The sequence below is a fragment of the Phalangium opilio genome, unplaced genomic scaffold, assembly GCF_054372755.1.
Source record: "Phalangium opilio isolate 3A_F unplaced genomic scaffold, DU_Popi_V2 ptg000070l_1, whole genome shotgun sequence".
NCBI classification, from domain to species: domain Eukaryota; kingdom Metazoa; phylum Arthropoda; class Arachnida; order Opiliones; family Phalangiidae; genus Phalangium; species Phalangium opilio.
This window is the reverse complement of record NW_028324182.1, coordinates 10148747-10174006: the sequence shown is the minus strand read 5'-3', so window position 1 is coordinate 10174006 and position 25260 is coordinate 10148747. Positions and strand designations below refer to the sequence as shown.

Here is a 25260-nt window from a genome sequence, read left to right as displayed (position 1 = left end):
AAGTTTTAACGGTTTTAACTATATAAATTATTTATTTAAATTAATTAATTTTAAATAATAAAAAAAAGGTTTGGAGGCGCGGGGCATCGATCCCCGTACCTCTCGCATGCTAAGCGAGCGCTCTACCATCTGAGCTACGCCCCCAGACGAACAGCAGTGTTTAACAGAGAACTAAAAACCTATAAGACGGTCTCAAATATCCTCAAAAACAAGTAGTGGCTCTATTACACCGAAGAGACTCGAAAATTAGGTTATAAACTCTAATAGAAGACATATTGCTATAACTTATCTTATATATTTGATACGACCGCCATTTATCAGGACACCGCGAAATTTAAACCCTTTAATAAGTTGAAAGAGGCCCATAAAGGGTTCTAAAAACCTTAAAATTAGTTTAAGTACGCTAACCTAGATATATGGAAGGGTAAAAAAAGCCTGCTGATCGGAAATAGCGATAAAAATGAAAGAAGAGACCGCCATCCCCAGAACTCGTCCCAAAAACCTCGCCAACCAAGCGTTTCTGCTTGACTTTTACCCCTTTGCTATCATTTTCCCCTCAGAGACTGACTTCTTGGATATCCGGTGCCTTTAACAGTGATGGCTCTCTATTTCTCTCTAAAAATAATTTCCTAGGATATCACTGACCGTGAAGGAAGGCGACAATCTTGATATTAGATGGCCCAAGATTCTGAGAAATTACCCCTTTATGTACCCCAAAAATATACCATGTCAGTTCGTGGATACCCCGTTAATGTATAAAGGGTTGGACAGCTAAGAACAGCTATTTTCTTGACCAGTTTTAAAATAATTATAGGATTACTAATAGGATTGAGTAATTAAATTACATTAAGCCTTTGCCTTAACGAAACGGATAGAATAAAAAGTGTAAAACTTACATGAACGGTGATTTATATCATAGGCCAATTTAATACGTTTCGCGACTAAATAAGACCAAGAAGTTAATTAATAATTTTAAAATTAATTACACAACGCGAAGATATACTTTTTTTGTTGCAAAAAATGAAACGAGCGCAAAACGCGTGAAACTTATTGGCAAACCGCTTGACAAATTTGAATTAGGCTTAACGAATGTTTTAAAACGTCACGTGACAGTACGTATTGAAAACACGCGCCCACCGGCGGCGTCAATGGTAAACGGAGAAGGGGGGGGGGTTGGTGTTAAATTTGAGAGTCTAAAAATTTTAAATACTGATTTTCGGTTTTGGATTTTGATTAAAATGGTTCAGATGGTGGGTAGATTCCATTAAAGCTTCATGAGGTCATAATTCTAAATAGTTTTCTTACAAAAATCAATGAATTTCGCCGTTTTTGACGCTACATATTGTGATATTGTTTATGCAATTAACTTTATCAAGAAAAATAATAGAAATAACAGAACAATTTTTGTTATTATGTATAAGGTGTTTGAGAGCCAATAAACTGAAACCAAAAAAATCGCTTATTTCAGGGAGAACCTTAAGGGTCTGTCGAAAATGGTTCACCCAACCCTCAGAGAGATATTTTTTTTGGATGAATAGCTTCCGTTCGTTTAGAATTTCCTCGAAACAGTCCCTTTTAGTTCCTAGCAAGGAGAGTGACTTATTATTTTTCGCTTCTTTTCGAGCCAAAACAGTCACGGAGATTTGCAACTAGAAACCTCATCAAGAGAGTGGGGACAACTATAGGGAGATCTCTGGTCCTGGATTGACCTTGTCTTCATTAGTGACCTCCGAATGACGTACGTCACAGAGGGGAGGTAATGAACTCTCTTCTTTTCCAAGATTCTTAACTATACGTTTTGCCAGGGTATAGCAAAGTGTACCAGGAAACGTGTCATACTGATAAAAATGTAATTATTTTGGGCTACTGGTATTAACTTACGACATCTTATATTAACCTAGAATGACGGGAATATGTATCACTTGGGTTCATATCCACTCGTAAATAAAGAATGATATTCACACGCTCTGTAAGGAGAGCCATGTCAATTTGTTTCGCTAAAACTTAAGTAATGAATAATCAAATAAACCTGGCTTTAATTATGAACACTGTGTGATATTTTCTCGAACCTTATCTATATGAAGGACCTACAACTAAACTATAAGTGAAAATACATTTCCTTTCGTATGTTTGCGAGTAAACATCGTGATTTCACTAAGCCTATTTTGCATATACTGTACATATATGGTACACCGAGAGTCCACGACTATTTGGTTACCGCAAATATTTATACCATTCAAGAGGGACCCCCAAAAAACGTAGACGAAGGAGGGGTTCGGCTTCATATTTTGGTCCGTTGGCGAGAAGCTATTTCCGTCCCTCTTTGAAAGTTATGTCCATTTTTCGGAACTCTCGAAGCTCATGGTTCAATGTCAATGTCGGGAAGAAGGGATGGGAGCTGTACGTGGGATGACCCTGACCTTGGCTCTTGAACCCTCTGGTCCGGGGGAGAACGGCTGAAGAACGTGAAAAGGGGCGAATGAGAGAGAGGATGCTTGAGAGCCGCCCGCGGTTTCTCCGACTCATTAGCCACGCCGAAGTTAAGTTTCACTCGTTTCAAGTCTAATCGTAGACATTTTTTCTCATCACTCTTCCCATCCTTGGTTGGATGCTTTGAAGAATCTTCTCTCTTTACTCGTCCAAAATAGGCCTTCAAACCCTCCCCTTCCTTGAGTTGAATCAATCGCAACATGAATATTCAAAATATGAGTGTATTTCTTCTCTCCTAAAATAATCACTTTTCTCCTGGCAGTTTAATACTTAAAGAAAGTTCTAGAGTTATTATAGAACCAGAGATAAGACCCTAATTCAAAGGTAAGGTCTAAAAACCCAATGGAGAGAATGTTTTTGAACATTTCTTTTATTTACCTGGGATTTTCGGGCATCTCTTACGACACCTCAAAGTGTAATTGTCACTGTGGGGTGTATCTCCATGAAACCAACTTAATATTTCTTCTAAAAAACGTTTTAAATAAACTAACTTTTAAGTCTAACTTTGTATGTGCGTGTATTTTTTTGTAGCTAAGCGGTACCCTGAATCTTTGATATAGGTTAGAGAAAAATGAGAGAGTGTCCATTTCGTATGTTTTTGACAGCGTCATTACTTTGGTGACTAGAGGAGAAAGGTCCTCCCCAACCCAACCACAAAGAATAGAAACCGCGGATGACCGAATTAGCTGACTAGGGCAGCTGCTGTCTCAAAAACTGAAATAGGCTCTTTTTTAAATTATAATTGTTTCAGAGGAAATATAGAACCCATTGATAATAAAGACATAAGTTTCAAAGGGTCGAAAATAAAAAGAGACGTAACAACTATATTTTTAGGCCTATTTGTGAATAATTAACCGCTGTTAAGATAAATTTAAAATGTGAAATTAGTCGAGACGATATAATATATGTCAAAAAGCGTTCAAGGGGCACTTTCTCGTGTCTATTTTGCAGGACTATATGGTAGGGTTGATACTCCCCGAAAAGTAATCAATGAAATCCGAGAAAGACCTTTTTGGCCCCCGGGCTGAAAACCTCAAATACAGCAACAATTTGTCCGTCAAATTATTAAATACATTTCGTAATATTAACGAACGAATGGGGGGTACCCACCCGGGGCGAGGATAAAAACTTTGGGATCTTTGTGACGGCGCGAAAACGAAATATTTGTAACCGTATTGTCTCCTTCCATCGGTTTCTCACGTGGTGGTTTCAGCACGTGGCCATACGACTATAAAAACGCGGGAAAAAGGGACCAAGGGGTATCGCGTGTCGTTCACGTGCCACTACCGGAATTGAAAAGAGGGTAGGCTTTCCTGTCTTCCATCGCACGTGGGGAGGAAAAAATTGCGCCAAACTCGGAGATTTGGCGCGAGGGATTTAGGCGCAGGGAAGCCAATCTTCTACAGCGGAAAATTGTTCGAATTAAGTACGCTAACGTTTTGGGCACTCGACAGACCACAAAAGAAAGTAGAGCCGAAAACGCGCGCCATATTCTCGTTAACTATTCTACATAGGAAACCAGCTTTTTAATTTGTTAGTTACGCGCGTGTAAACTGATTCTTTTCGTTTAAGGACCCGTCTATCGTTTATCTAAGCTTTTATATACGGTTATATTTTCCAGTATAATAGATGAGTGCAGTTATAACGAGCGTGCAAGTTTTATAAAACTAATCGAGCTTAGCATTTATTCAAATATTTTTCTCCATTTGCTCGACTAGAAAATTATAACATAAATAATAATAATATTAATATTAATACAACAATTGTATACTTTAATTACTAAGTGTTTTTATATTTATAAGATTTTTTTTTCTTTGGGAGGAAGTTATTTAAATATTAAATTAACATATAATAATAATGTACAAATTACTTGAATTTTAAAATGAAAGACAAATTATGGAAAATGGTTCCACATCATTGTGGTTACTTTAAGTGCCGTTACAGGACATGTGATGAGATTCCGTGGTCAGAGACAGGGTTGTTAAAACTCCGCGTCTTGAAGGGTGAACACCCAGATTTTCCCAGTTTATCCATGAAAGTCTAGCAGTTAAATCTGTTAAAAGGGATAAAAATCTATGTGTAAAACATCTCGTTATCTACAACAAGTAGAGATACGAGTGGGAAATTCCAAGGGGCTAATCACTATTTTAAAAGGGTTAAAACCAACTTTTAACTATCTCCCTAGGTTTCTAAATAAGGAGCAACTATAAGAAAGACGTTTGTTATCTCACCGCTAGTGTTCCATTCGGCGTTGTGTCCACCTTTAATCTCTCCTTTAAGACATTTTTCGATGTGGGTGACAGGATCGTATTCAGAAACGAGTATTTCTCTGAGCAGGGCGATGTAAGCGATTGCTAGCCGCAAAGTGTCGATCTTGGATAGGCGTTTCTCGAATGGAAAAGTGGGTACGTGAAGCCGGAGCTCTTCGAAAGCCGAGTTGATGCTCATCATACGTTTTCTCTCGCGGACGTTGGCGGCGTGCCTCTGAACTTTGTAAGGACCGTGGTGCGAATGGCTTCCGATGCTGCTGTAAACGAAGCTGCCGTATTCTCCCGAACAGTAGTTCTCGCTAGTCATACCTGAGGATAATTACAATTTAGCTACTAAGTACAAATCACGACAGCACACTCCTTCCAAAATAAGCGTCTACGTTTAACAATTTGAGAAAGAAGACTTAGGGCAATTTCGGCCACAACGCAAGGTACTAACAACTATACGACAACGGTTGTAGCCTTCTTACCTCTGTAGTCATCTTATGTATCCTAAATTTTGATAATTTCTTAAGTTAAAATGTTAAAAACAAGGCATCACCATGCCGTGACCAGGATTCGAACCTGGGTTATTGCGGCCACAACGCAAGGTACTAACCACTATACGATCACGGCTGTATCCTCCTTTCTCTCGAGGACATATTATATATCCTAATATTTGACCACTTCTTAGGTTAAAATATTGAAAAACAATGGACAGTGCCGTGACCAGGATTCGAACCTGGGTTATTGCGGCCACAACGCAAGGTACTAACCACTATACGATCACGGCTACACCGTCTTACAGACTCAACAAGTTTCATATTATAAGATGGCATTGTGTTGTCCATTAGACCGTGAACAGAATTTCTTTCATTCGAGAAGAAAGTTTACACTTTTTGCATAAAACCTCAGAAATTGAGAAATTCATTTATCCCTAGTTTTATAGTTAAAAATAAAACATTAACTAATACCGCAATCCATGAAAATAATTCGCACCATTTTATTACCTAATTATTAATAGTTTTTCATCTAAAATGCTAATAATAAAGTAATTATTGGTAATTTGTGTATAAAATTTTAGCCATAATATAATATTAAATAAAAAGTAAATTATTTTATTTTGAATTGAAAACGAATTCAAAATTAAATGATTTTTTATTTTTTGGTGTATTGAGAGGAAAACATTTCTACAGGCGCTCATAGGAAAAGCATGCGCCTCGAAACGCCCGTGCGTTGGGCTTCTCCCGTACATTAATAATATTTATGTTAAAGTTATTTTGTTATTTTACTAATTAAATAATTTAATATTAACCTAGTTTTTTATTTAAGATCACACTCCGGTAGTTTTGAAGGAAAGAAATTCAATATTCTTTATAAAAAAGAGTTTTAACTAAAAAAGAAGAAACTTATTTTCACGGTCCGGTGAGTAATGTAAGGATTGAATTTCTAAGTGGATCTTCACTAAGCATGTGAAGTCGCAGCCGTGATCGTATAGTGGTTAGTACCTTGCGTTGTGGCCGCAATAACCCAGGTTCGAATCCTGGTCACGGCATGACATTTTTGTTGACCTTTTGAACCGCAATGTCGTTTGGTTTTTTAATATTCCTTCTATGTTTCTAATACTTAAAATATTTAATTTAGTTAAAATATTCTAAAATTGTTCAAAATAACTGAAATTAATTTCTTCCGTAAGTGTTATCTGTTTAGGATATCAGTGTGACGCTTTAAAATAAATATTTGTTTATTTTATCTGAAAGATATCGTCAATATTTGTGTATTTATTTATCAAAACTAATCTCACGAATATCGTGTATGAGATGGCGCGTTTTAAGTTCATTCATGAGAGTAAATAAATGTAAAAATTCTTGTAAAATTAAAGAAATTTTGATCACGGTCCAATGAACAAGACAGTACAATCTAAAAGAAGTCAACTTGAAGATTCGTTCTGTCTTTCATTATTATAGAGAGTGGCATAGCCGTGATCGTATAGTGGTTAGTACCTTGCGTTGTGGCCGCAATAACCCAGGTTCGAATCCTGGTCACGGCACAATTAAGTCACTATTTTGATATTTTAATTTGTTAATCAAGTCGTCCAAACGGAAAAATCAGTGATAAATTTTTGTAAGGCAAAAAGGGTAAAGTCGTCACCATATTTGATAACTTTTTTTCGTAACAGTCAAGTTGAATTAAGAATGGAATAATCTAACTATTCACTTACCAGGAACACATGCCGAGTATGAAAAGGGAGCGTAGGAATGATGTCCGGCGTAATCGCAAGCAGGCCGGTCAGAATCTAGCTCCTGTCCGTCGATAATGGCCGCAGTCTCCGAAGAATCTTCGTCGGTAGCTTCCGAATCGTCGTACCGACAGGGGCGAGGGGTCATGGGCTCCCGAGACGGAGCTGGAGGAACGCGACACGGAGTCGTTGAAGATAACCCTGGCTGGGAATTTGGCAAATGTCGATGCTGCTGTTGGTGTTGATGTTGATGTCCACTCAAAGAGTTTCGGCGAGATTCGTCCACCAAGTTCTGACCAGATGACCCGTAACCAGCTTGAAAGAAAAGAACAAGATTTATACGACTTGCACTAAAGACTTAAATGAATTAACTTTAGCATTAAAGAACGTGAAAATCCCTTAAAATTTATGAAGGGAATTTTTATTCTATAAAAAAAGGTTATCTAAAAAATCTCAATCTAAAAATACAAGATGTTTTACGAGTTTCCACAAATGGAAGCTAGAAACTTCAAAGGACTTTCACAGCTCTAGAAGAAACGTTGTAAACTTTGGATCCATATCCTAAACTTAAGGAAAACTGCGAACCTTGTGGACGCTGATCTTCAAAGATTCTATCTTGACTGGAGAAATCTTCCGGTAAAACGGTGGTGCTCGCGGCGGAACTTCCGGCCAGGACCACGGCCGAGTTATGAAGTGAAGAATAATGCGACTGTCTCTGATTATGAAGATAGTTGCCGAAGGTTAGATCCGGAGAACCGTTTGGATCGGAAGTCGGAACCGAAGAAGCGGAAACGGCGTTACTGCCCACGAAAGCCGCGTAAGACTGCTGCTGCTGTGGTGGCACCGTTTGACTTTGACCCAACGAGGCCACGACTGTCGAAGACATGATTTTTGCTTCCTAGGTGTGTTCCTTAAATAGGCAGAGAAGAGAAGGCCCGTATCAAAATCCGCCTGACATAAGGTGGAAGGAGGCTGGGGGGAGGGGGCTACAATACCCCAGTGGGGAGGGGGATGAAGATGAAGAAAGATGGAGAAAATAGGCGGAGGACCAAGAGGAGGTTCAAATTTATCCTGAGGGTGAGGTCTGTCCAAAAACTAGCTGTACAAACCACCAGAGAAAGAGGAATAATAACTAAAACACGATTGAGAGAGAGAGAGAGATGTCCACGATCATAAAATCTAAATACGCCTCCACTGCAATAGAGCAAATTTTTCCGCCATTTTTTGATAGACTGTTATGTTAGGGAAAGGGTACGTATAAACATCCCTTGAAATAAAGAAACTTCATCCTAAATACGCGGGTCTAAATGCCTAAAAAAGGGGAAAGGGGGGGACATATATATATATAATTATATATACCCAGAGAAGACGCGCCTGGTAGTTGACGTTATACTTTGAGGCAGCCCCGCGAGGTTTCTGTCAAACTCAGGAGCCCGAAAGCTTCGTCCCACTTTTTCACAACAACGGGGTCGGTTCTTGGCGTATACGTTGCCGAATAACTTTGGATCTATCTATAAGCCTAGCTTCAAAACTCGAGTCGCGAGCGGCTCGATATGTTGAAAAGCTCTGTTGCCAGGAATACGTTTTCCTTACCTATCAGTACAAGCTGACTGCTCCAAGAGAGGAAGTTAAGGAAAATCGAGGTTTTCAGGCAATCGGCTGCCTGTGACAGTCACCGCGGGTCGAGACGTTTATGGGGGAGGTCGAAAACTCCAAACCAAAATGAGCCTAAAGAGAAGCTAAGCTCGGGGGAATCTTCCAAGCCCACCCACACCTTGCTTTTTTAGTTTTCCGTCAACAAGGGAGGGGCACTCCCCATTAGAGAACCCCCTTTGAGTTCGGCTTTCCAGGACATTCTCTACCAGGGGTTTTGCCCCTGAGAAGCCAAGCATTTATCTCTATACCCATTGTAAAGGGTGCACTTGTCAAATTCAGCTGGCCAATTGGGACTCCTCTTTTTCGCCGGGAGGTTGGACTTCTCCGCGTTCTCCGGATGAAAAGGGGCCTTCTCATTGGTGAAGCCGATATTAAAGGGGCACGCCAACATCGATTTTCTAGGGCTAGTCTACTATTACATAACCAGAGAGCGGATTTGACCATCCGAAAGAAATCGATTCTGCTAGAGTTAATAGAGAGCGTAAGAAATAAAAATCATTCTCTATACATCAATTTCGATATGTCTAAATTTCACTTAAGCTTGTAAGTGTTAACGCATAATTAGAAAACGTAATTTCATAAGGAACTGTTTGGCTTTTCTCGCTCAGAACATGAAAGATGTTTTGTAGCTTAAAGTCTCTATTACTTGAATCAATAACCATTTTCAAAGAATAGAAAAGATTATATTGTCTTTGGAAAACTTGGTTAAAAGAAAAATATCCATTCGAAGTTGCTCAAATAAATATATAATAATATTATATAATAGGTTTTCAAATTGATACAAATTTTACATCGTAAAAATTTAGATTAAAAATCCATTAAAATTGGAAATACAATCACTTCCATTGATATGATCGTTTCGTCTAAATTGTAAGTTCACGAGACCACAACTCTATTAGGATTATAAAAAAACAGGGTCTACGCAACTAGGGTTGATTTTAAATCCCTTCTCTGGTTTCCGTTTAATCCTAATCCACTCAACCAGTTAGTGGTGGTCGTATATCCGGGGTTTTGGAGCCGTCCCTTGAATTGAACAGGGGTTCAACAAATTAGTATGGGGGACTCGCCAAGAGTATTTGATGGGGCTCTCTTTTTTATTATTTAACCATCGGAGAAATATGTTTCACGATCTCTCCCAGAGGATTTGTGGTGGCAACTATAATCCGGTCAACTTGGATTATGACACCACCAAACCATACGTTTCTATTAACACCCCCCCAAAATTCGGATTCCTAAAGAGGCACGTGCCAGTTTTGCAATTTAAATCTCAGGGTCGTACTTATTTAACTATATTTTATTCTGATTTTCTATATTTGATCAAAACCCAATTATATTCTTAAAAAATATTTCAAATCTAGTTATGATGATTAAATAAAAATAAAATAATTAATAAGAAATAGTAAAGTACAAATTTTATTATCTTATTTATACGTAGTTGTATTTAATCCAAGATTTACAGTAACATCATCATGTATGTATCTCTCTTTTTGGTTAAAGTATCTACAATTTCACAAATGGTTTAGAGTTTAGGCAAGACTGACCCCAAGGAAACGGAATTGTAATTATTTAGCTTGCACCTCAAATTGGCCCGTGACGAGGATTGTTATTTTAGTTGACCCCTCAACATCCATTCAGAAGAAATAAACCGATTTGTATGCGACACCCGCCAACCCTGGTTTTCCTCATTATTCCCCATTTTTGTGTCCACACGGACAATACAAACGGTCAATCGAAAGATTCTAAGACCCCATTGCCCATGGGGAGCCATGAAAGACTTGTTATTCTTTATTATTCATTCCTTATTTCAAATCTATCCCGCCAATTTGAACATAGAATGAGGAGAGACCGTGAGAAAGAATTTTCTTTGATCTATTTATTGATCTAGTAAAGGTTTAGGCCCAAAATAATTTTATAAAATATATAATTACTTCCATTATCAAAATTTTAATTGAAAGATAACAGTCAATGCTATTTTACCATTGAGTAAAAATTTATAGAGTTGCAGCCTCCCTTAAGTTTATTTTAAAATGTTTCGTTTGTGAAGGAAAAATTCTTAGTTTTAAAATTAAAAAGCTAAATTTTAATTTAAGTAAATGAAAAAAAAAAAAGGTTCTGGAGGCGCGGGGCATCGATCCCCGTACCTCTCGCATGCTAAGCGAGCGCTCTACCATCTGAGCTACGCCCCCTGACGACGATATGAGGATTTATATTCTATCTAATCAGAACTAGCTCCTAAGCCTTTCCGTAGAACCAGGGAGGAAAGATGTGAGGTGGAGTGAGGCCCGCTTGACTCGAAAATTTATTTGGAGTGTGCAAAAATAGTGTCGCATCTTCGTAGTCAAACTATCAAAACTTGTGAAAATTTACTGGTCAAAATATTCAGAGTAACCCCCTTAGTTTTTAAAAAATGGTGACATTTTAAAATTTTATTGGACTATGTCCAGTGTCCTGTGCTTATTTCCGGCCCTACGTTCTAGGTATGGTATAGAGATTTTCCCTCCATCTTTTTCTCCTTCAAGGCAGAACAGCGTCATATATTGCGTTCAGATTGTAAACGCGGTACTACCGGTTCTATTAAACTGTTCTCTTTGATTACCGTCCCTAAACGCATTATAACTAGGGCTGTGCAAATAGTACAAATTAGTACTTTTTCCACTATAATTAGAATATTAAGCCCCACACACATTCCAAAGTGCTAATTAGTAATGAAACCACGTTGTTTCTTTGTCTACTGGAATTTTTATTGTTTAAGGCTAATTTTACAAGTTATTTTATAATATTTTACAATTCTTTAAAGGGAAATGATAAAAAAATGGTAAGAAATGTATGATTATCAGCTCATTAAATACGATATGTATAATATTAGTTAAAGGCTAGTTTATATTTATAACTGTGTTAAAATTTGAAACTTCTAAAATGGAAAAGGTATTTCGTATATCATCATTATCGTAGGGATTCTTTATATTCCTCCCATTTATTCCCTTAAGGAATAAGGATAGACCTAACTAGGCAGATACTGTTGGTTTTTTGACAATCCATATCTCATTTCTTCGATTGAAAGGCTTGAATGGGGGATCGTAACCCGCTCGATAATAATAAGATAATTCCAATTCATCTTTATTGTTGAGCTTGGACAACAGAGTTTCGTATTCTCTGGTCCAATCAGCATCCTTTGCCATACCTCCAAATACTCTATAGATGCAATAATCAGTTATAGTTTTTTACCGCCGTCAAATAATGTCAGAAGTGTCTCGATACACACCTGACATAAATTTGCTGAGCGGGCATCTTTTGTATTCGTATTCCACTGTCAGTAGCTTTGGGTGTTGCGGGAACCGAGGGAGATATGTAAAAGGAACAATCAAATTCAGTTTTTTTGGCCTCGTCAGTTGATATTTTGAAAATAACGGGAGATGTCATGTCCATAGACAAAGCTGCGTGTAAAAACAAAGATAACAATTGAAGTTAAGGCCTTTTGATGTTAAAAACTTGGAATATACGGTACAAAACACTTTTAATAGACTAATGGCACCCCATGTTATTCCCCATAGAGCTTAATACAGTCGAAGGCAGAGGGCTGCCATTACCCTATAAGATACTGACTAATGGCACCCCATGTTATATCCCCATAGAGCTTAATACAGTCGAAGCCAGAGGACTGCCATTACCCTATAGATCAAGAATAGACTAATGGCACCCCATGTTATTTCCCCATAGAGCTTAATACAGTCGAAGCCAGAGGACTGCCATTACCCTATAGATCAAGAATAGACTAATGGCACCCCATGTTATTTCCCCATAGAGCTTAATACAGTCGAAGCCAGAGGACTGCCATTACCCTATAGATCAAGAATAGACTAATGGCACCCCATGTTATTTCCCCATAGAGCTTAATACAGTCGAAGGCAGAGGGCTGCCATTACCCTATAGATCAAGAATAGACTAATGGCACCCCATGTTATTTCCCCATAGAGCTTAATACAGTCGAAGGCAGAGGGCTGCCATTACCCTATAGATCAAGAATAGACTAATGGCACCCCATGTTATTTCCCCATAGAGCTTAATACAGTCGAAGGCAGAGGGCTGCCATTACCCTATAGATCAAGAATAGACTAATGGGCACCCCATGTTATTTCCCCATAGAACTTAATACAGTCGAAGGCAGAGGGCTGCCATTACCCTATAGATCAAGAATAGACTAATGGGCACCCCATGTTATTTCCCCATAGAACTTAATACAGTCGAAGGCAGAGGGCTGCCATTACCCTATACCTTTTTCATTTTGACCATTGATGTAATTAAAAAGACGCAGAAACTCTGGCCTTCCAAACTCATCAGGTGTTTTGTTATTAACGGCGAGAGTAGCCCATGAACTCTCATCATAATCCCTAGTTTCGTAGTCCTAAATTATATAATCTTGTTTTTAAGGATATTACAATGTAAACACAAACAAAACTGTAGAAAGTACTTACAGCGTGCTTGTTAACTACAGTGAATTTGGCTTCTTCCTTGCCTAGCACCACTGTTTTTATAAGCTTGATGAACGCCATACTGAGAATAGCTACCAAGATATGTTTCTTGAGGTTGAAAGTAATTTTGGTGCTTGGTGGATTTCGATGGTGGAGCTAAGGCTTTTTATTTGACAAGGGAGAAACCTTGAAAGGGTTGGCTGCTTTTATCTATCTCGATATCAACTAAACCCGCTTTTTATTTAGCATTTATTAGGCCCTAATTCTCACTCACCCCGGTACGCCCCTTTACTCCTAGCACCAAAACCGGGCCCCAAAACGTCAATGCTTGGAAAAAAAGCCACACAAATACAATCTTGATTAAAATTGGACTCGTCCGAACGAATTTTTATTAGTTACGTCAAGGTTACGTAAGCCTAATATTTTGACAGAACTCCCGCGGCCATAAACACAGCGCCATCTATGTCAGGATTCTAATTATTGTAATTTTACTTCTTATTTTAATATTAATAATCATAAAATGAAAATTAACATTTTAAAATTTAGTTCATGATGTTTTTCTATTATTTAAAATATTTAATTTTAGTTATTAATTATATAGAGAGATGAACCTAGATGTCACTACAAAATCACTTTCTCTCAAATAACCGCGGAATTTAAACTAATTTCTTATTAAATATTAATTTAAATTCAGCTGAAACTTAAAGAGCAAAATAGGAATTAAAAATTGAAATTAACACAATTAATTTTAAGTAATTATACTTTATTTATTATAACTTTCTAGTTTAATTTAATGTTTAAGAGCTATAAACACGTTATTTAGTTACGAGACATAATAATAGAGACGAAAATAATCATATTTAAGTCAATTAATAAAGATTAAGATACTACGCTCTTTTTGACGAAAGATGGAGGGTTTACAATTCCGCACATCAATCAATAAATTGGGGGAAAGTAATGTTACCAAAAGTAAATCCACAAGTATGAATCTACTTAGTACGATTTGACGATATTTCAAACTACTTTAGTATGATTTTACTATATTTTAAGCTACTTAAATATGATATTACGATACTTTAAGCTACTTAAATAGGATATTACGACATTTTAAACTACTAAAATATGATTTTAAGTAGAAGAAATGACATTAACGATCCACTTTTAGCATTCCAGTTGGCGAATTTTGACCTACTCGCGATACCAAGGCAAAAATGGCTCTGAAAATCACTTCTAAAATCTCGAAAACCGCCAGCAAAGAGAAGCCGGCATATACACCTAAGATACCTCCGATTCCACCAATCAAAGCGAAAAGCTGAATTGCCAATAAAAAAGAAAAAAAAGCCAAAGGTAGAAAAGACCAAATTTAAATTTTTTTACTACATTTTTTTACTGAGATGGAGAAAGAATTTGGGTATCCATGATTTAGTTTTGGCCTACTGCTTCTGTAATATATATATATATATATATATCTTTCGTACCACTTGGAGAATTCAATAATGAGAAGGTACTAAATTTTAGTAGACCAAAATAGGTCTAGTAGGTTTGGCTCCCTTTACGCGGCATCCTCCGTGACTAATGTAAAATCGATTTATTTTTTTTTTTTCCAAAAAGATATTCCACCTCCAAAACTTTTTTCTCAATTTCCCCTTTTTCCCATAAGTTTTCTCCTCCTACATTCACCAAAGCCGCAAAGCATGATGGGAATATTTTTTTTTACCGTGTATTTTGGAGTCTGAATTATCTCCTGGTAACTCAGGGACTGATAGAAAACTATTACTTTGGCTAGATCCTCTCTGCGAAATAGAAAAGAGAAAAATACTATACTATACGACCAAATTTTTTATTCAAAAAGTTAAGATAAAAATTCTTACTCAAAACGAATAGAACGCGTAAACAAACACTAAAACATTATATAATATAGTCAGGGATAGATTTAATTTTAGAAGTAGGAATAGAGAACGGTTAGTATTTACTTCGGTCCGACTCATAGCCCAGTATAGAGCCCCTCCCTCGAACACGTAACGAATAGTTTAAATTATCTTATTGGCTCACTTAAACTACGTTTTGATGACGTTGCTGACGGGGACGGCGAAAAATACGTAATTTCTTTTTCCTCTGTCGCTATGACCCGCCTCTTCTTTCATACCCCTCAGTCCCGTGGAAGGGGGTCTTGACTTTGACGCGCGCCCACATTACTCTGTTCTCCATTCCTACTTCTAAAATTAAATCTATCCCTGCTAAAATATTAAAGTTAAAGAAAATGAGATTACTTCGGTATCTTTCTGGTTTTAGCATCACTCAAAATAGAACACTGAAAAAGATGAATGATAAAAGAAATCAGTTTTAATTTAACATCATTTATACTGGGTGTTCCTGGAAGGTTTATCAGAAATTAAGGGGGATGTTCTTTGGGTGCACGATTTCGAGTCGAAATTGTTCTGTGACATTTTATCGTCCTGGTCACAGTTTTCAAGTTATGAACATTGGAGTATTTTACGTATTATACCTTAAATTAATTAAGGAACTGAAAGACAATGAAGGGGTCGTCCGTAAAGCACTCTAATCATAACCTGTAAACAGTGACTATAGGATGTCAAAAAATCATACAATATTCTCAACTTGATATAGATAAAAAGAAACCTATTGTACCTGAGGTTGTTGAATTCCAGTTGAAATAGATTTTTCGTAAATAAGATCTCTATGTATCCCCCCCAAAAAAAAACATACATTATAATTTATGATTCCAATATAGTTCATGAGGAGATTGAAGCAACCAATATTAATTTTTCTTAAAATGTTGGTAGCTTCCAAAGTTCCAAATGTTTAATTATTTTTTTTAAAAAAAAAACATGGCACCCTTACGTGCATTTTGGAGGACAATCGCAAGTAACCAATGTACCGTAATAATCTTGGTTAACACCGTCAATACAGGAACGATCTAAATTTATAAAGCACAGTTAGACCAAGAAGTGATATCTAGTTTATTAGAAAATACACGGGGGGACGTAAAAGGAGGCCGGGCTATTTCGCCTCTCCTCAGTCGGAAAAAAACGTCATTTTCGTCATTCACGTCGCACTGACGTGAGTTTTCAAGAACCAATTAGATGCTGGTTGTAATTTAGAGGCGGGGATTAACTCCGGACCTACGTTTGGACTAGAGATAAAGCTAGAAAAGTGGCGCGAATTTATACCTTCTCCCTAATAAACTAGAAATCACTTCTTGGTTAGGCTAAACGTTCAAATTGGTTCCTATATTTCCGGCTATATTTTGTCTCATCTAAACCCCGGCATCCATTATAATAAGCAACTCGGACAAATTGAATTTGGTTTCAAATTACCATCTTGATTCATCCCCAACTGTCGATAAAACTAGCTACGGAACGTTGTTGTAAATTGTTATACCTAAACTTAATAGTCCAATATACGATCGTACCTCGGTGGTGATTACGTCAGACGTGTAATTTGTATCACCTCTAATCCAAAGCGCTGTCAAACTTAAGGACTATAGGCTTGAAATGCTAAATCGTCGCTCTAAAATTGTCCTGATTTACGATATATTCCAAAACCGTTTAATGATTGCGTCGTTTAATTTAGATTAATTTTAAACAATGGACATCTAGCGGTTATCCTTATCTATATGCAATAAGAATAGAAGGATATTGGCTTAATGAAAGTAGATTATTGTTTGTTATTCGAAGTTATCATTTAAAGAGCACAACTGGGTGAAAGACATTTGGGTGTCTGACAATTGGGAGCGCGACAATTTCGAGGGCTGAAAATTGGGTGGCAATGAAACCGACACGTAGCGTCACCTAACTGAAGCAAACCTAACCTGACCTGACCTGACCTAACCTCAAAGAACATGAAATTTTGACCACCCAAATTTTATGCTTTTTAAGAAGTATGCATTCTTATAAAATACATTTTTAATTCACCCAATTGACTCTCTGTCGGTTCGAGAAATTCAACTTTGTAAAATAAAGACCCTTACACGTAACACACACTACCAAAAGTAAATAGATTATAAACAACACTACTACAACTAGCATTAATTTGATAATTTCCGTATTTCATCTACTTCTATCATAGTTACGTAATTTTACAGTAAGCTGGGAATTGGGACTGTTTGGAGCTCATTGCATATAAGGAGGAGCTAAGTCCAATGTCTTAGGCCTTTGATAATGATATATATCGATGCGGTGCTTGCTTTGACGATTGAAGAGCGAAAACTCCCAGATTACAATAAATACTGTACGTCTATTTAGCTTATACAATACGATTACAATCTGTATCGAATTTCGGGGTTCTAAACGGGGTAGACACCGAGTGTCTAGATCGTATATTGAGACCGTGTTTGGAGACTCGTTTCCAATTTCAAACAATGCTAATTGGATTCATTAGAAACTTACGAACGCGGTTGCTATTGTTGCAACGTGGAATGTCTACTTGACTCGGTGGGATAGGCGATAAACTGGTACGGGCGCATTGACACCGAGACATTGTGCGTTCTTGCAGACAAAGTTTCAGACACATCTTAAAATATTGTAACGTGTTACGTAATGTAAAGTGATAAGTTAATTCTTTCGGTCAATCGTGATAATTTTCAAAATGAGGGTGAAAATTTAATTACTTGGGGTGTGTAGGAATGATAACCTAATTCGTCCGCCCAACGCTTAAGTCGAGGTGTTGACCAGTCGTCACTGCATTTGTCCGGGTATGGATCCTGGAGTCGCGTAATGTTAATCTGCAATGAAAAGATAAGAATTATTTTATTTTAACAATGTCAAGATAGAAGGACAAATACTTAATTCTTCTATCAATTTATGAAAATTTCATTTCGTGATTTATATCTCGCACGAGCCACTGACTTGACCCGTACGTACGTATTTTGCTTATCAAGCCAGATTTAACGAGCTCCTTTGCATGCCAACCCACATTACATTCACCATGCACAAGCCTATAGTTTATACTAACCAATTTAACTCCAATGTAAGTCACGGCTCCTGGAGGGACGTGAACCGCGTCTTGATCAGGATCCGCCCTGGATTTAGGATCGTGAACTATAATCCTGGCACCGCTTTCCTTCGTAGTAGGCATGTATTCGGACGTTTCCAAATTGAGAGTCAACTCCAAACCTAAAATGTTATATAGAAATTTACCATAAACGTTGAGACCCTTATAGTAAACCCCAAACAGCGGTTTTATTTTTGGTCAGCAGGGATATATTTAATTTTAGTAGTAGGAATGGAGAACGGTTAGTATTTACTTCAGTCCGACTCATAGCCCAGTATAGAGTCCCTCCCTCCAACACGTAATGAAAAGTTTAAATTATCAAATTGGCTCACTTAAACTACGTTTTGATGACGTTGCTGACGGGGACGGTGAAAAATACGTAATTCCTTTTTACCTCTGTCGCTCGCTACGACCCGCCTCTTCTTTCATACCCCTCCGTTCCGTGGAAGCTAGGGGGTCCGGGACTTTGACGCGCGCCCAGATTACTCCGTTCTCAATTCCTACTTCTAAAATTAAATCTATACCTGGTTCCAGCTAGTGACCACCAATTATGATGAAAATAATCGAGAGTAGATAAACTCCTGTTAGCTTCAAGTTTGTCTACTTCTTTAAACCGGTCATCTGGATCCTCGTAATTGAAGACTACTGAACTTACGTTGCAGGAAATGTCAAGGGGGATGGGGAGCTCCTGGTTTAACCTAACCGGGTTGCGAGGGTTATTATTACCGTGTAGAGGTCCCGTGAAGCCGGTTTCCTTAATTCGATCGCCGTTCAGGGTTTCCGTGTTAAAGGTGAAGCAATTACCGTAACCCGGATAGTAGAACGTGTCAAAGTCTCTATGGACGCCGCAAATGGAAAGAAAAAAGAGAGAAAGTTAGGCAGTCTCCATCTCTTTACTAGGCTAGACTTTGATTAATCCGAAGTTACCCTTATTTTAATGTTTGAATGCAATTTTCAACCTCGTAAGGCTCAGGGTTAATTTTAAATTAGAGCAAGAACCCACTCATATAAGAACCGAGAACATTCAAAGATAGAATTATTCGTAGTTCTCCTGGTTTTTCATCCACTATTCTAAGTTTACCAACGTCTGATTATGAAAGTAAGAGAAACTGGGAACCTAAGTTGGCTGCTACTTTATTGAAGAACCTTACGCCATTAAAGAGAATATGAAATCCGATCGAGGACATGTTTTTATTTCGCGATTTTTTTTTGCCAGTTATTAGAAATCGTAGTGCGCAGGTTTTAAATTATTAATTTAATTTATTTTAGCAATTAATAGGCATTTTTTAAATAATTAAAAATAGTTAAGTCATTAAAACTATCAATTTATATATATATATATTTGAAACCGTAATTTTAGGTTTTATCCGATTTAAAAAAAAGATGAAAGCTTTTCATTAGTAGCCAAAAGATTGATTCTATCCCTTTAAATCGCTGTTCATGTTCTTAATTGTAGCTTTCAAATTCTTAACGTTGTTTCGGTTAAAAACTGGTGTCAATTGATAGCTTTTAAAGTTCGAACGTGCATGATACCATCTTTGTTTTTGTGTTTGTTCAAGACTTCTTCCTCTGTTTATTTAGAGGAAGGAAAACAAATCGGTCAGTCGCGACCGATCTTATAATATAGGAGGGGATCCATTTGATTGGTTTAGTTAATGGGTTAGGACCCCCCTCCTGTTCTAGTCTAATTCCTTATTCGTGACCAAATCCAATTTACCGCCTAATCACGTCAATTCGATCTTACGAATTGCCCTTCTATTCTTCGGCTGCTTGCTTCCCTTCTATCTCTCCTTCTCTTTGTGGAATTTTAGCGCGGGAAAATTGGTCATAGCCAAATATGCCGCTATAAATTTGCTCCAGTTTAACATCTCTATACAATTTATTTGTAACTTAACGCTACATACTTTTCAGTTTATTATGTTAACGAACTTAATTTCGTATTATAAATTAATAAAGAGCAGTTTGCAGTATACCGCAAAAGTGTTTGCCCTTTCCTAAGAGTGTTAATAATACGCCTCAGTTTTACCAGAAGTATATATTTCTTCTCTTCGAGAAAAGTGTACCACAAAGCGAGGTTAGTGTAAAGTCATTCTTCCCAACATCCCTTAACATTTGGAGCAAGGTTACTAAAGTTTGATGAGCGGGAAAGCAAACAAAAAGGGTGAGCCTGGGAATAATGACGTTACATAACCAAATTATTAAGTGGATACAAAGTGTCATCCTTCTTCTATTATCCCCTTCTGGTTTTTTATATTATAAAGTGCGCTTGAATCGCCGCCTACAACACTCTTTGTAAACACGTCTTCAATGAAAGTACAAACAGAAAGAGCTCGAAGGTAAAACGTACGCGATCGTTTCCCGCTAGATTATATTTGAAAAGTCGTTTGTTAAATATATTATAATTAATGTTTATATTAATTTAATTTAAACTTTACGTTTATTCGCGCTAAACTTTCGGTTATTTAAATATTGGAAGCACTAATGTTTGAAGTTCCTGGTACTTTAGAGATATCTAACGAAAGCAAATTAAATTTACCTGGAATTTTCAACTATACACTATCTCTATTCTCTCGTTTAATTACCATACTATTCCGGTAACCGAAACGGAAATTTCCACTGATTAATCCCTATTAAGGAATTCGCGAAAGAGTTAATATGTAGGAAATATGACCCAACAATACAGGGTGTTTCCGAAACGTCCGTCAGAAATTATGGGGAGTGTTCTTTGGGTGCACGATTTTGAGTCGAAAATGTAACTTCTATCTCCATTTTGCCACAAGAGCCGTTGTTTTCGAGTTATGATTTATAAGTGTTTTAGTGATGACCCCTCAATTAAATTAGAAATCATTAACTTCCAAGTTCTTAATTAAATTTAAGGGGCCATCCGTAAAATATTTCAATCCTAACTCGAAAATGTTGTCCCTTGGGGCGAAATGGAGATAGAAATTACATTTGTGCACCCAAAGAACAACCCTTTAATTTCTGATGAACCTTTCGGAAACACCCTGTATTTAAAAGGATTCTTCTAGGTCGTTTTGCCACCTGTCATATTCTCATTCAATTACACGAGAGGATATGTAACCGGACTTTTCTCCCCCCCCCGTTATTAAGAAGTATAAAAAAAAGAAGAAAAAAAAAACAAGGTACTTATTGGAATCGTGTCCTAGGAGATTTCACGTATAACTTTTCTCCGCCCGCGTTAAGAACATACACCTTACCATATGCGATGTCCATTTCGCCTCACCTTACATTACTGCAGGGGTCTGGGGCACGGGCCACTCTATATCGATCGCAGGGGAGGGGTGTAGCATAATCACCTTCTTCCCTCCATTTACCCCAAATTCATCCCTGATTGGGTAGAGAATGTGATAATGATCATTTTCACGTGAAGTATAAATTTACTAGTTGGATATAATCACGTGTTTTTGTGTCGTTGATTTTATACGTTTATATGTTAACGTTAAATTATCCTTCAATCTAATTCATTCATTATACACGGTTTTCATCGGGCCAATGTTGCCAGACCGTTTGTGAGCCAAGAATGTATAGCAAGAGAGTAAAGCTTGTCGACAGTTCAATTTGAACCAATGCCTGACAACACTGCACTGAATTAACTATTTATACTTTAAGTTTGAAATTAAAGCAACAAGCGGCTCCAATATCACCCTTAGTATTCTGGCTAATCTTCTGAGTACGAATTTTACCTTGCCAATAACAGGAACCAATGCATTAGGTCCGATTGGTATCTGGTTTTGGTTAAACTATAGACTTTGACAAGCTTAACTACTGTATCATCTTTAAGGGGTACCAACGAATTCGCCATTTGCTTTAATATCTAAATGGTAACTTGTAATGAATACGCTGGCTTAATGAATCAGTGTCTCGTCCCTGGTTCGAACACGGGCCATCTCGGCAATGGAAAACTTTTGTTTATATTAAAAGTTCCAATGTAGTTCCGGTTTAAATCCTCAAATTCTTATATTTTTTCCGAGAAAACGGTAACAAACTTCTCCTAAAATTTCCAGTGATTACTTGTCGCGATCCACTTACATCTCCTATTCCTTTGGCCCGTTTCTCTTCTTTCGTACATACACTAGACACGCGGGGTAATGGCTTAGAGTAAATTGGAGTGGAATCCTCGGCGGAGGAAGGAAGGGAAGGATGGAGAGAGGGATGAGGAAGAGGAGGAAGTTTCGTACCTGAAACTACAAGCCGTTCCTGAGAAAAAACAATTTGACAGCGTGTTTCGGCTTTGGTGGCCCGTCTCTTTGACCAATTCGGGCCGTTCTAGATAGACGTCAATCAGAAAGTCTCGCGTTATCTCGTTCAAGACGAATAAAGGCGATTTCTCCTCCCCCTTTCTACCCTCGTCGCCTCCATCTTCATCCCTACCTCCAGCTTTGCTTAGATTTCGTAACAACGGGGCTCCACATTCGGGCAAGCGAGTCATCTTGTAACAAAAAAGGAAAAAACATACCGATATTTTTTCTCTCTCTTTCTCTGCTATGTATTTATCAAGGAAATTGAAAGAGAAAAGCAGACTAGTTCCGCTTCCTTCCTTGTTTTATGTTTCTTTTTTTACTTACGATCAAATCAGACACTTGGCTTAGAGTTGAAAGAAAATTTTCTCCTTGTAAGGAACATCCAGAAGTCTAGGATTTTTAGAAATATTCAAATTATATTCTGATTATGTTAATTTATGCGTATTTTTTAGTTTGAATTATTAATAAACATAACTTCCGATTATCAAAAGGCTGTAAAATTTAGGATTCATATTGAAAATTTGTTTTTCCCCTTTGCTCCCATTTTGTTTAATTTTTAAATATAATTAAATAAATTATTTGATTAGAATTTCGAAAATCTCGAATTTATATAGTCAGCTCTGAATATTTAATAATATTCTACATCATTTTGATTAATTTCAATAATAAATGATTGAAGTAAAGTATTTTCAAAAATTCTTTTAGCTGCATATATCGTTATAGAAGAAGCGATAACAAATTATTGATGATAACTTACTAATGAAGCCGCAATTGCATCTTTCAAAATTTGGAAAACTTTTGGAGATACGCCTTTTTCGGAACCACCGATAGAACAACCCTATATTAAAATTGTTTTAACACAAAGTATTAAATATCATTAATAAATTAAATGATTAATATTTATTCGGAATTGAAAAGTTTAAAAACTTACAGTTGTTTGTTGAAATATCTTTTGAAATGCATCACCCATACCTTCTACTCCATTGGCCTAAAATTAGTATGAAAATTAGTTTAATTGAAACACGTCGGAAACTGTCCAGATAATTATTTTTAAGGGAATACCAAATTAGGTAGAGCCGCTCCAGCCAATCCGGACACGATCCCAATTCCAGGGATTTTCCCCGCAATTTTTCCTCCCCCACCTCCTAGAGTGTCCAAAACAGATCCGAGGGAACCAGCTAGACCCTGTTGTATTTATAAAGACATTACATAATTTTGCCGCTATCTTTTCTTGCGCTTTATTATTTTTAAAAAGGCATCCTCTTCTTCCCTTCTCGTACAAAGTTCACGTTTTCCCGCTGTCTCAAAAACACGTGTCCTTCGTTTTCGTTTTCATTTTAATTAAATTTTAAACCCATTTAAAGAAGCAACCGTGAGATACAGGGTGTTCTTTGGGTGCACGATTTTGAGTCGAAAGTGTAACTTCTATCTTCATTTTGCCACAAGGGACACTGTTTTCGAGTTAAGATTGAATGGAGTATTTTACGGATGGCCCCTTAAATTTAATTAAGAAACTGATTAAGACAATTATTTCTTATTTAATGAAGGGGTCAACCCTAAAACACTCAAATCATAACTCGAAAACAGTGACCAAGACGGAAAAATGGAGATAGACGTCGTTACATTATCGACTGAAACTCGTGCATCCAAAGAACATGCCCCTTAATTTATGATTTCCAGACTTATCGGATACACCCTGTATAAAGAAGATATTCTTACCCCTTTTTTTGTCTTTTCATCTTTTTGGCAATTTGATAAGTTCGAAATCTGGAGAAAAAATGGAGATAAGAAGTTCGAATAAAGAATTTATAGCGTTAACATTAAAAGTGGAAAAAAACACAACATCAACAAAATTAAAAAAAAGTTCGACAGAAAACAAACATGTTTCTCAGCGTTATTTGTATATGGATTACAGTTAATTGAAATTTAAAGTCGGCTTAAAAATGTTATTGATTTCGTTTTGTGTCGATACACTCAAGTTATATTTTCTTGTCGTTTAAATTAATTGAGTTCTGATGACGTCCTAAATTTGGTCTATAATTTGACCCCGCGTGACCCCTTTTATAACGTTCAACATACGTCAGTTTCTCGACCACTTTATGCCATCTCGTTTTTTTAGCCACATCGTACGATGAGGATATTAGTTTGACCTGGCCTGTAGTAGAAGTCTATATAATGATGTGGCTACTATTATGGCCCAGCCCTTCCGTGGTCATCTTGTTATATAATAATAATTTAACCTCTTAGAAAAGCTGCATAGTTTTTTATTCCAACGGTTTTTGTTGAAGTCCCATGAAAGGCGTGTTATATATAAAGTAAAGACAGGAAAGTAAATTTTCAGTCTATTCTTCTAAGTTTAGTAATTTTTTAAAACGAAAACTTTATACCTTTAATGAGATTTAGTCTTAATGATTGGACCTTTTAGATTTTTATACCACACATTAATATGATTAAAATATATGCCTACGTCCCAGGTTTAATTCAATTTGTCTTTTATAGTGAATTACCTGTCATAGACTTGTCTCACCTCTATTGAAAATTGTTATTCCCCTCTCCCCTTAACCTTGTCTAATATTTCTTAATTAAAGTCTAAGATTTTAGATTTTAACTTATATAGGTTTAGCTGGTCCCAGATTTCCCCGTGGGTCAAGTAAAGGTTTAGTTATTTTATAAAATACAAACTCTAGCTTTAATGAAATTTAGTCCTAACGACTCGACAGACCTTATAAAATTTTAGATTTTTATAGCAAACATTAATATGATTAAAATAAGTTGTTTCTTTTTTATCAAGCCTAAATCTTAGGTTTAATTCAATTTATCTCGTAAGGAGCGTTAAATATCATAGACTTGTCTCACCTATATTGAAAATTGTCTAATATTTC

General features: G+C 36.8%; 3 protein-coding genes and 6 non-coding genes across 9 annotated transcripts; 2 read left to right on the top strand and 7 right to left on the bottom strand.

The window, feature by feature from the left end:
• Window positions 1-71: 71 nt before the first annotated feature.
• On the bottom strand, window positions 72-144 carry TRNAA-AGC (transfer RNA alanine (anticodon AGC)). Its single transcript has one exon. It is a non-coding gene; the product is annotated as a tRNA-Ala (tRNA).
• A 4036-nt stretch (window positions 145-4180) lies between these two features.
• Fer2 (basic helix-loop-helix domain-containing Fer2) lies at window positions 4181-7864 on the bottom strand. Its single transcript, XM_089843786.1, has 4 exons — window positions 7564-7864; window positions 6961-7293; window positions 4722-5069; window positions 4181-4543 (listed from the first exon to the last, which is right to left on the bottom strand). Exons 1-4 carry the CDS (start codon window positions 7862-7864, stop codon window positions 4419-4421), a joined length of 1107 nt encoding a protein of 368 aa, XP_089699912.1. The 3' UTR covers window positions 4181-4418.
• On the bottom strand, window positions 5304-5375 carry TRNAH-GUG (transfer RNA histidin (anticodon GUG)). The gene has a single exon. It is a non-coding gene; the product is annotated as a tRNA-His (tRNA).
• Window positions 5461-5532, bottom strand: TRNAH-GUG (transfer RNA histidin (anticodon GUG)). The gene has a single exon. It is a non-coding gene; the product is annotated as a tRNA-His (tRNA).
• TRNAH-GUG (transfer RNA histidin (anticodon GUG)) lies at window positions 6223-6294 on the top strand. The gene has a single exon. It is a non-coding gene; the product is annotated as a tRNA-His (tRNA).
• On the top strand, window positions 6718-6789 carry TRNAH-GUG (transfer RNA histidin (anticodon GUG)). Its single transcript has one exon. It is a non-coding gene; the product is annotated as a tRNA-His (tRNA).
• A 2883-nt stretch (window positions 7865-10747) lies between the features above and the next one.
• TRNAA-AGC (transfer RNA alanine (anticodon AGC)) lies at window positions 10748-10820 on the bottom strand. Its single transcript has one exon. It is a non-coding gene; the product is annotated as a tRNA-Ala (tRNA).
• Window positions 10821-11350: 530 nt separating this feature from the next.
• Window positions 11351-13532, bottom strand: LOC149661494 (heme-binding protein 1-like). The gene is made up of 5 exons (XM_089843026.1): window positions 13378-13532; window positions 13107-13289; window positions 12907-13036; window positions 11897-12068; window positions 11351-11826 (listed from the first exon to the last, which is right to left on the bottom strand). Exons 2-5 carry the CDS (start codon window positions 13182-13184, stop codon window positions 11640-11642), a joined length of 567 nt encoding a protein of 188 aa, XP_089699152.1. The 5' UTR covers window positions 13185-13289; window positions 13378-13532; the 3' UTR covers window positions 11351-11639.
• A 410-nt stretch (window positions 13533-13942) lies between these two features.
• On the bottom strand, window positions 13943-22575 carry LOC149661493 (degenerin unc-8-like). Its single transcript, XM_089843015.1, has 10 exons — window positions 22316-22575; window positions 18843-18952; window positions 18078-18238; window positions 17734-17847; window positions 17513-17636; window positions 15966-16041; window positions 15753-15801; window positions 15374-15414; window positions 14821-14896; window positions 13943-14415 (listed from the first exon to the last, which is right to left on the bottom strand). The coding sequence occupies exons 1-10, from the start codon at window positions 22564-22566 to the stop codon at window positions 14251-14253; spliced, it is 1167 nt and encodes a 388-aa protein (XP_089699141.1). The 5' UTR covers window positions 22567-22575; the 3' UTR covers window positions 13943-14250.
• Between the last annotated feature and the right edge of the window lie 2685 nt (window positions 22576-25260).

Excerpts from the sequence above, each read along its gene's own strand:
- Fer2 (XM_089843786.1), bottom strand. The coding sequence starts at position 7,864 with ATGTCTTCGACAGTCGTGGCCTCGTTGGGTCAAAGTCAAACGGTGCCA. Across the intron at positions 7,294-7,563 it reads TGAAGATCAGCGTCCACAAG|CTGGTTACGGGTCATCTGGT; the intron begins GTTCGCAGTTTT and ends TTTTCTTTCAAG. Across the intron at positions 4,544-4,721 it reads CGCCGAATGGAACACTAGCG|ATTTAACTGCTAGACTTTCA; the intron begins GTGAGATAACAA and ends CCCTTTTAACAG.
- LOC149661494 (XM_089843026.1), bottom strand. The coding sequence starts at position 13,184 with ATGGCGTTCATCAAGCTTATAAAAACAGTGGTGCTAGGCAAGGAAGAA. Across the intron at positions 12,069-12,906 it reads CAATGGTCAAAATGAAAAAG|CTTTGTCTATGGACATGACA; the intron begins GTATAGGGTAAT and ends TTTTACACGCAG. Across the intron at positions 11,827-11,896 it reads GCTCAGCAAATTTATGTCAG|AGTATTTGGAGGTATGGCAA; the intron begins GTGTGTATCGAG and ends TTGCATCTATAG.
- LOC149661493 (XM_089843015.1), bottom strand. The coding sequence starts at position 22,566 with ATGACTCGCTTGCCCGAATGTGGAGCCCCGTTGTTACGAAATCTAAGC. Across the intron at positions 18,239-18,842 it reads CTTCACGGGACCTCTACACG|GTTTGGAGTTGACTCTCAAT; the intron begins GTAATAATAACC and ends ATAACATTTTAG. Across the intron at positions 16,042-17,512 it reads CAACAATAGCAACCGCGTTC|ATCGTTCCTGTATTGACGGT; the intron begins GTAAGTTTCTAA and ends TTATAAATTTAG.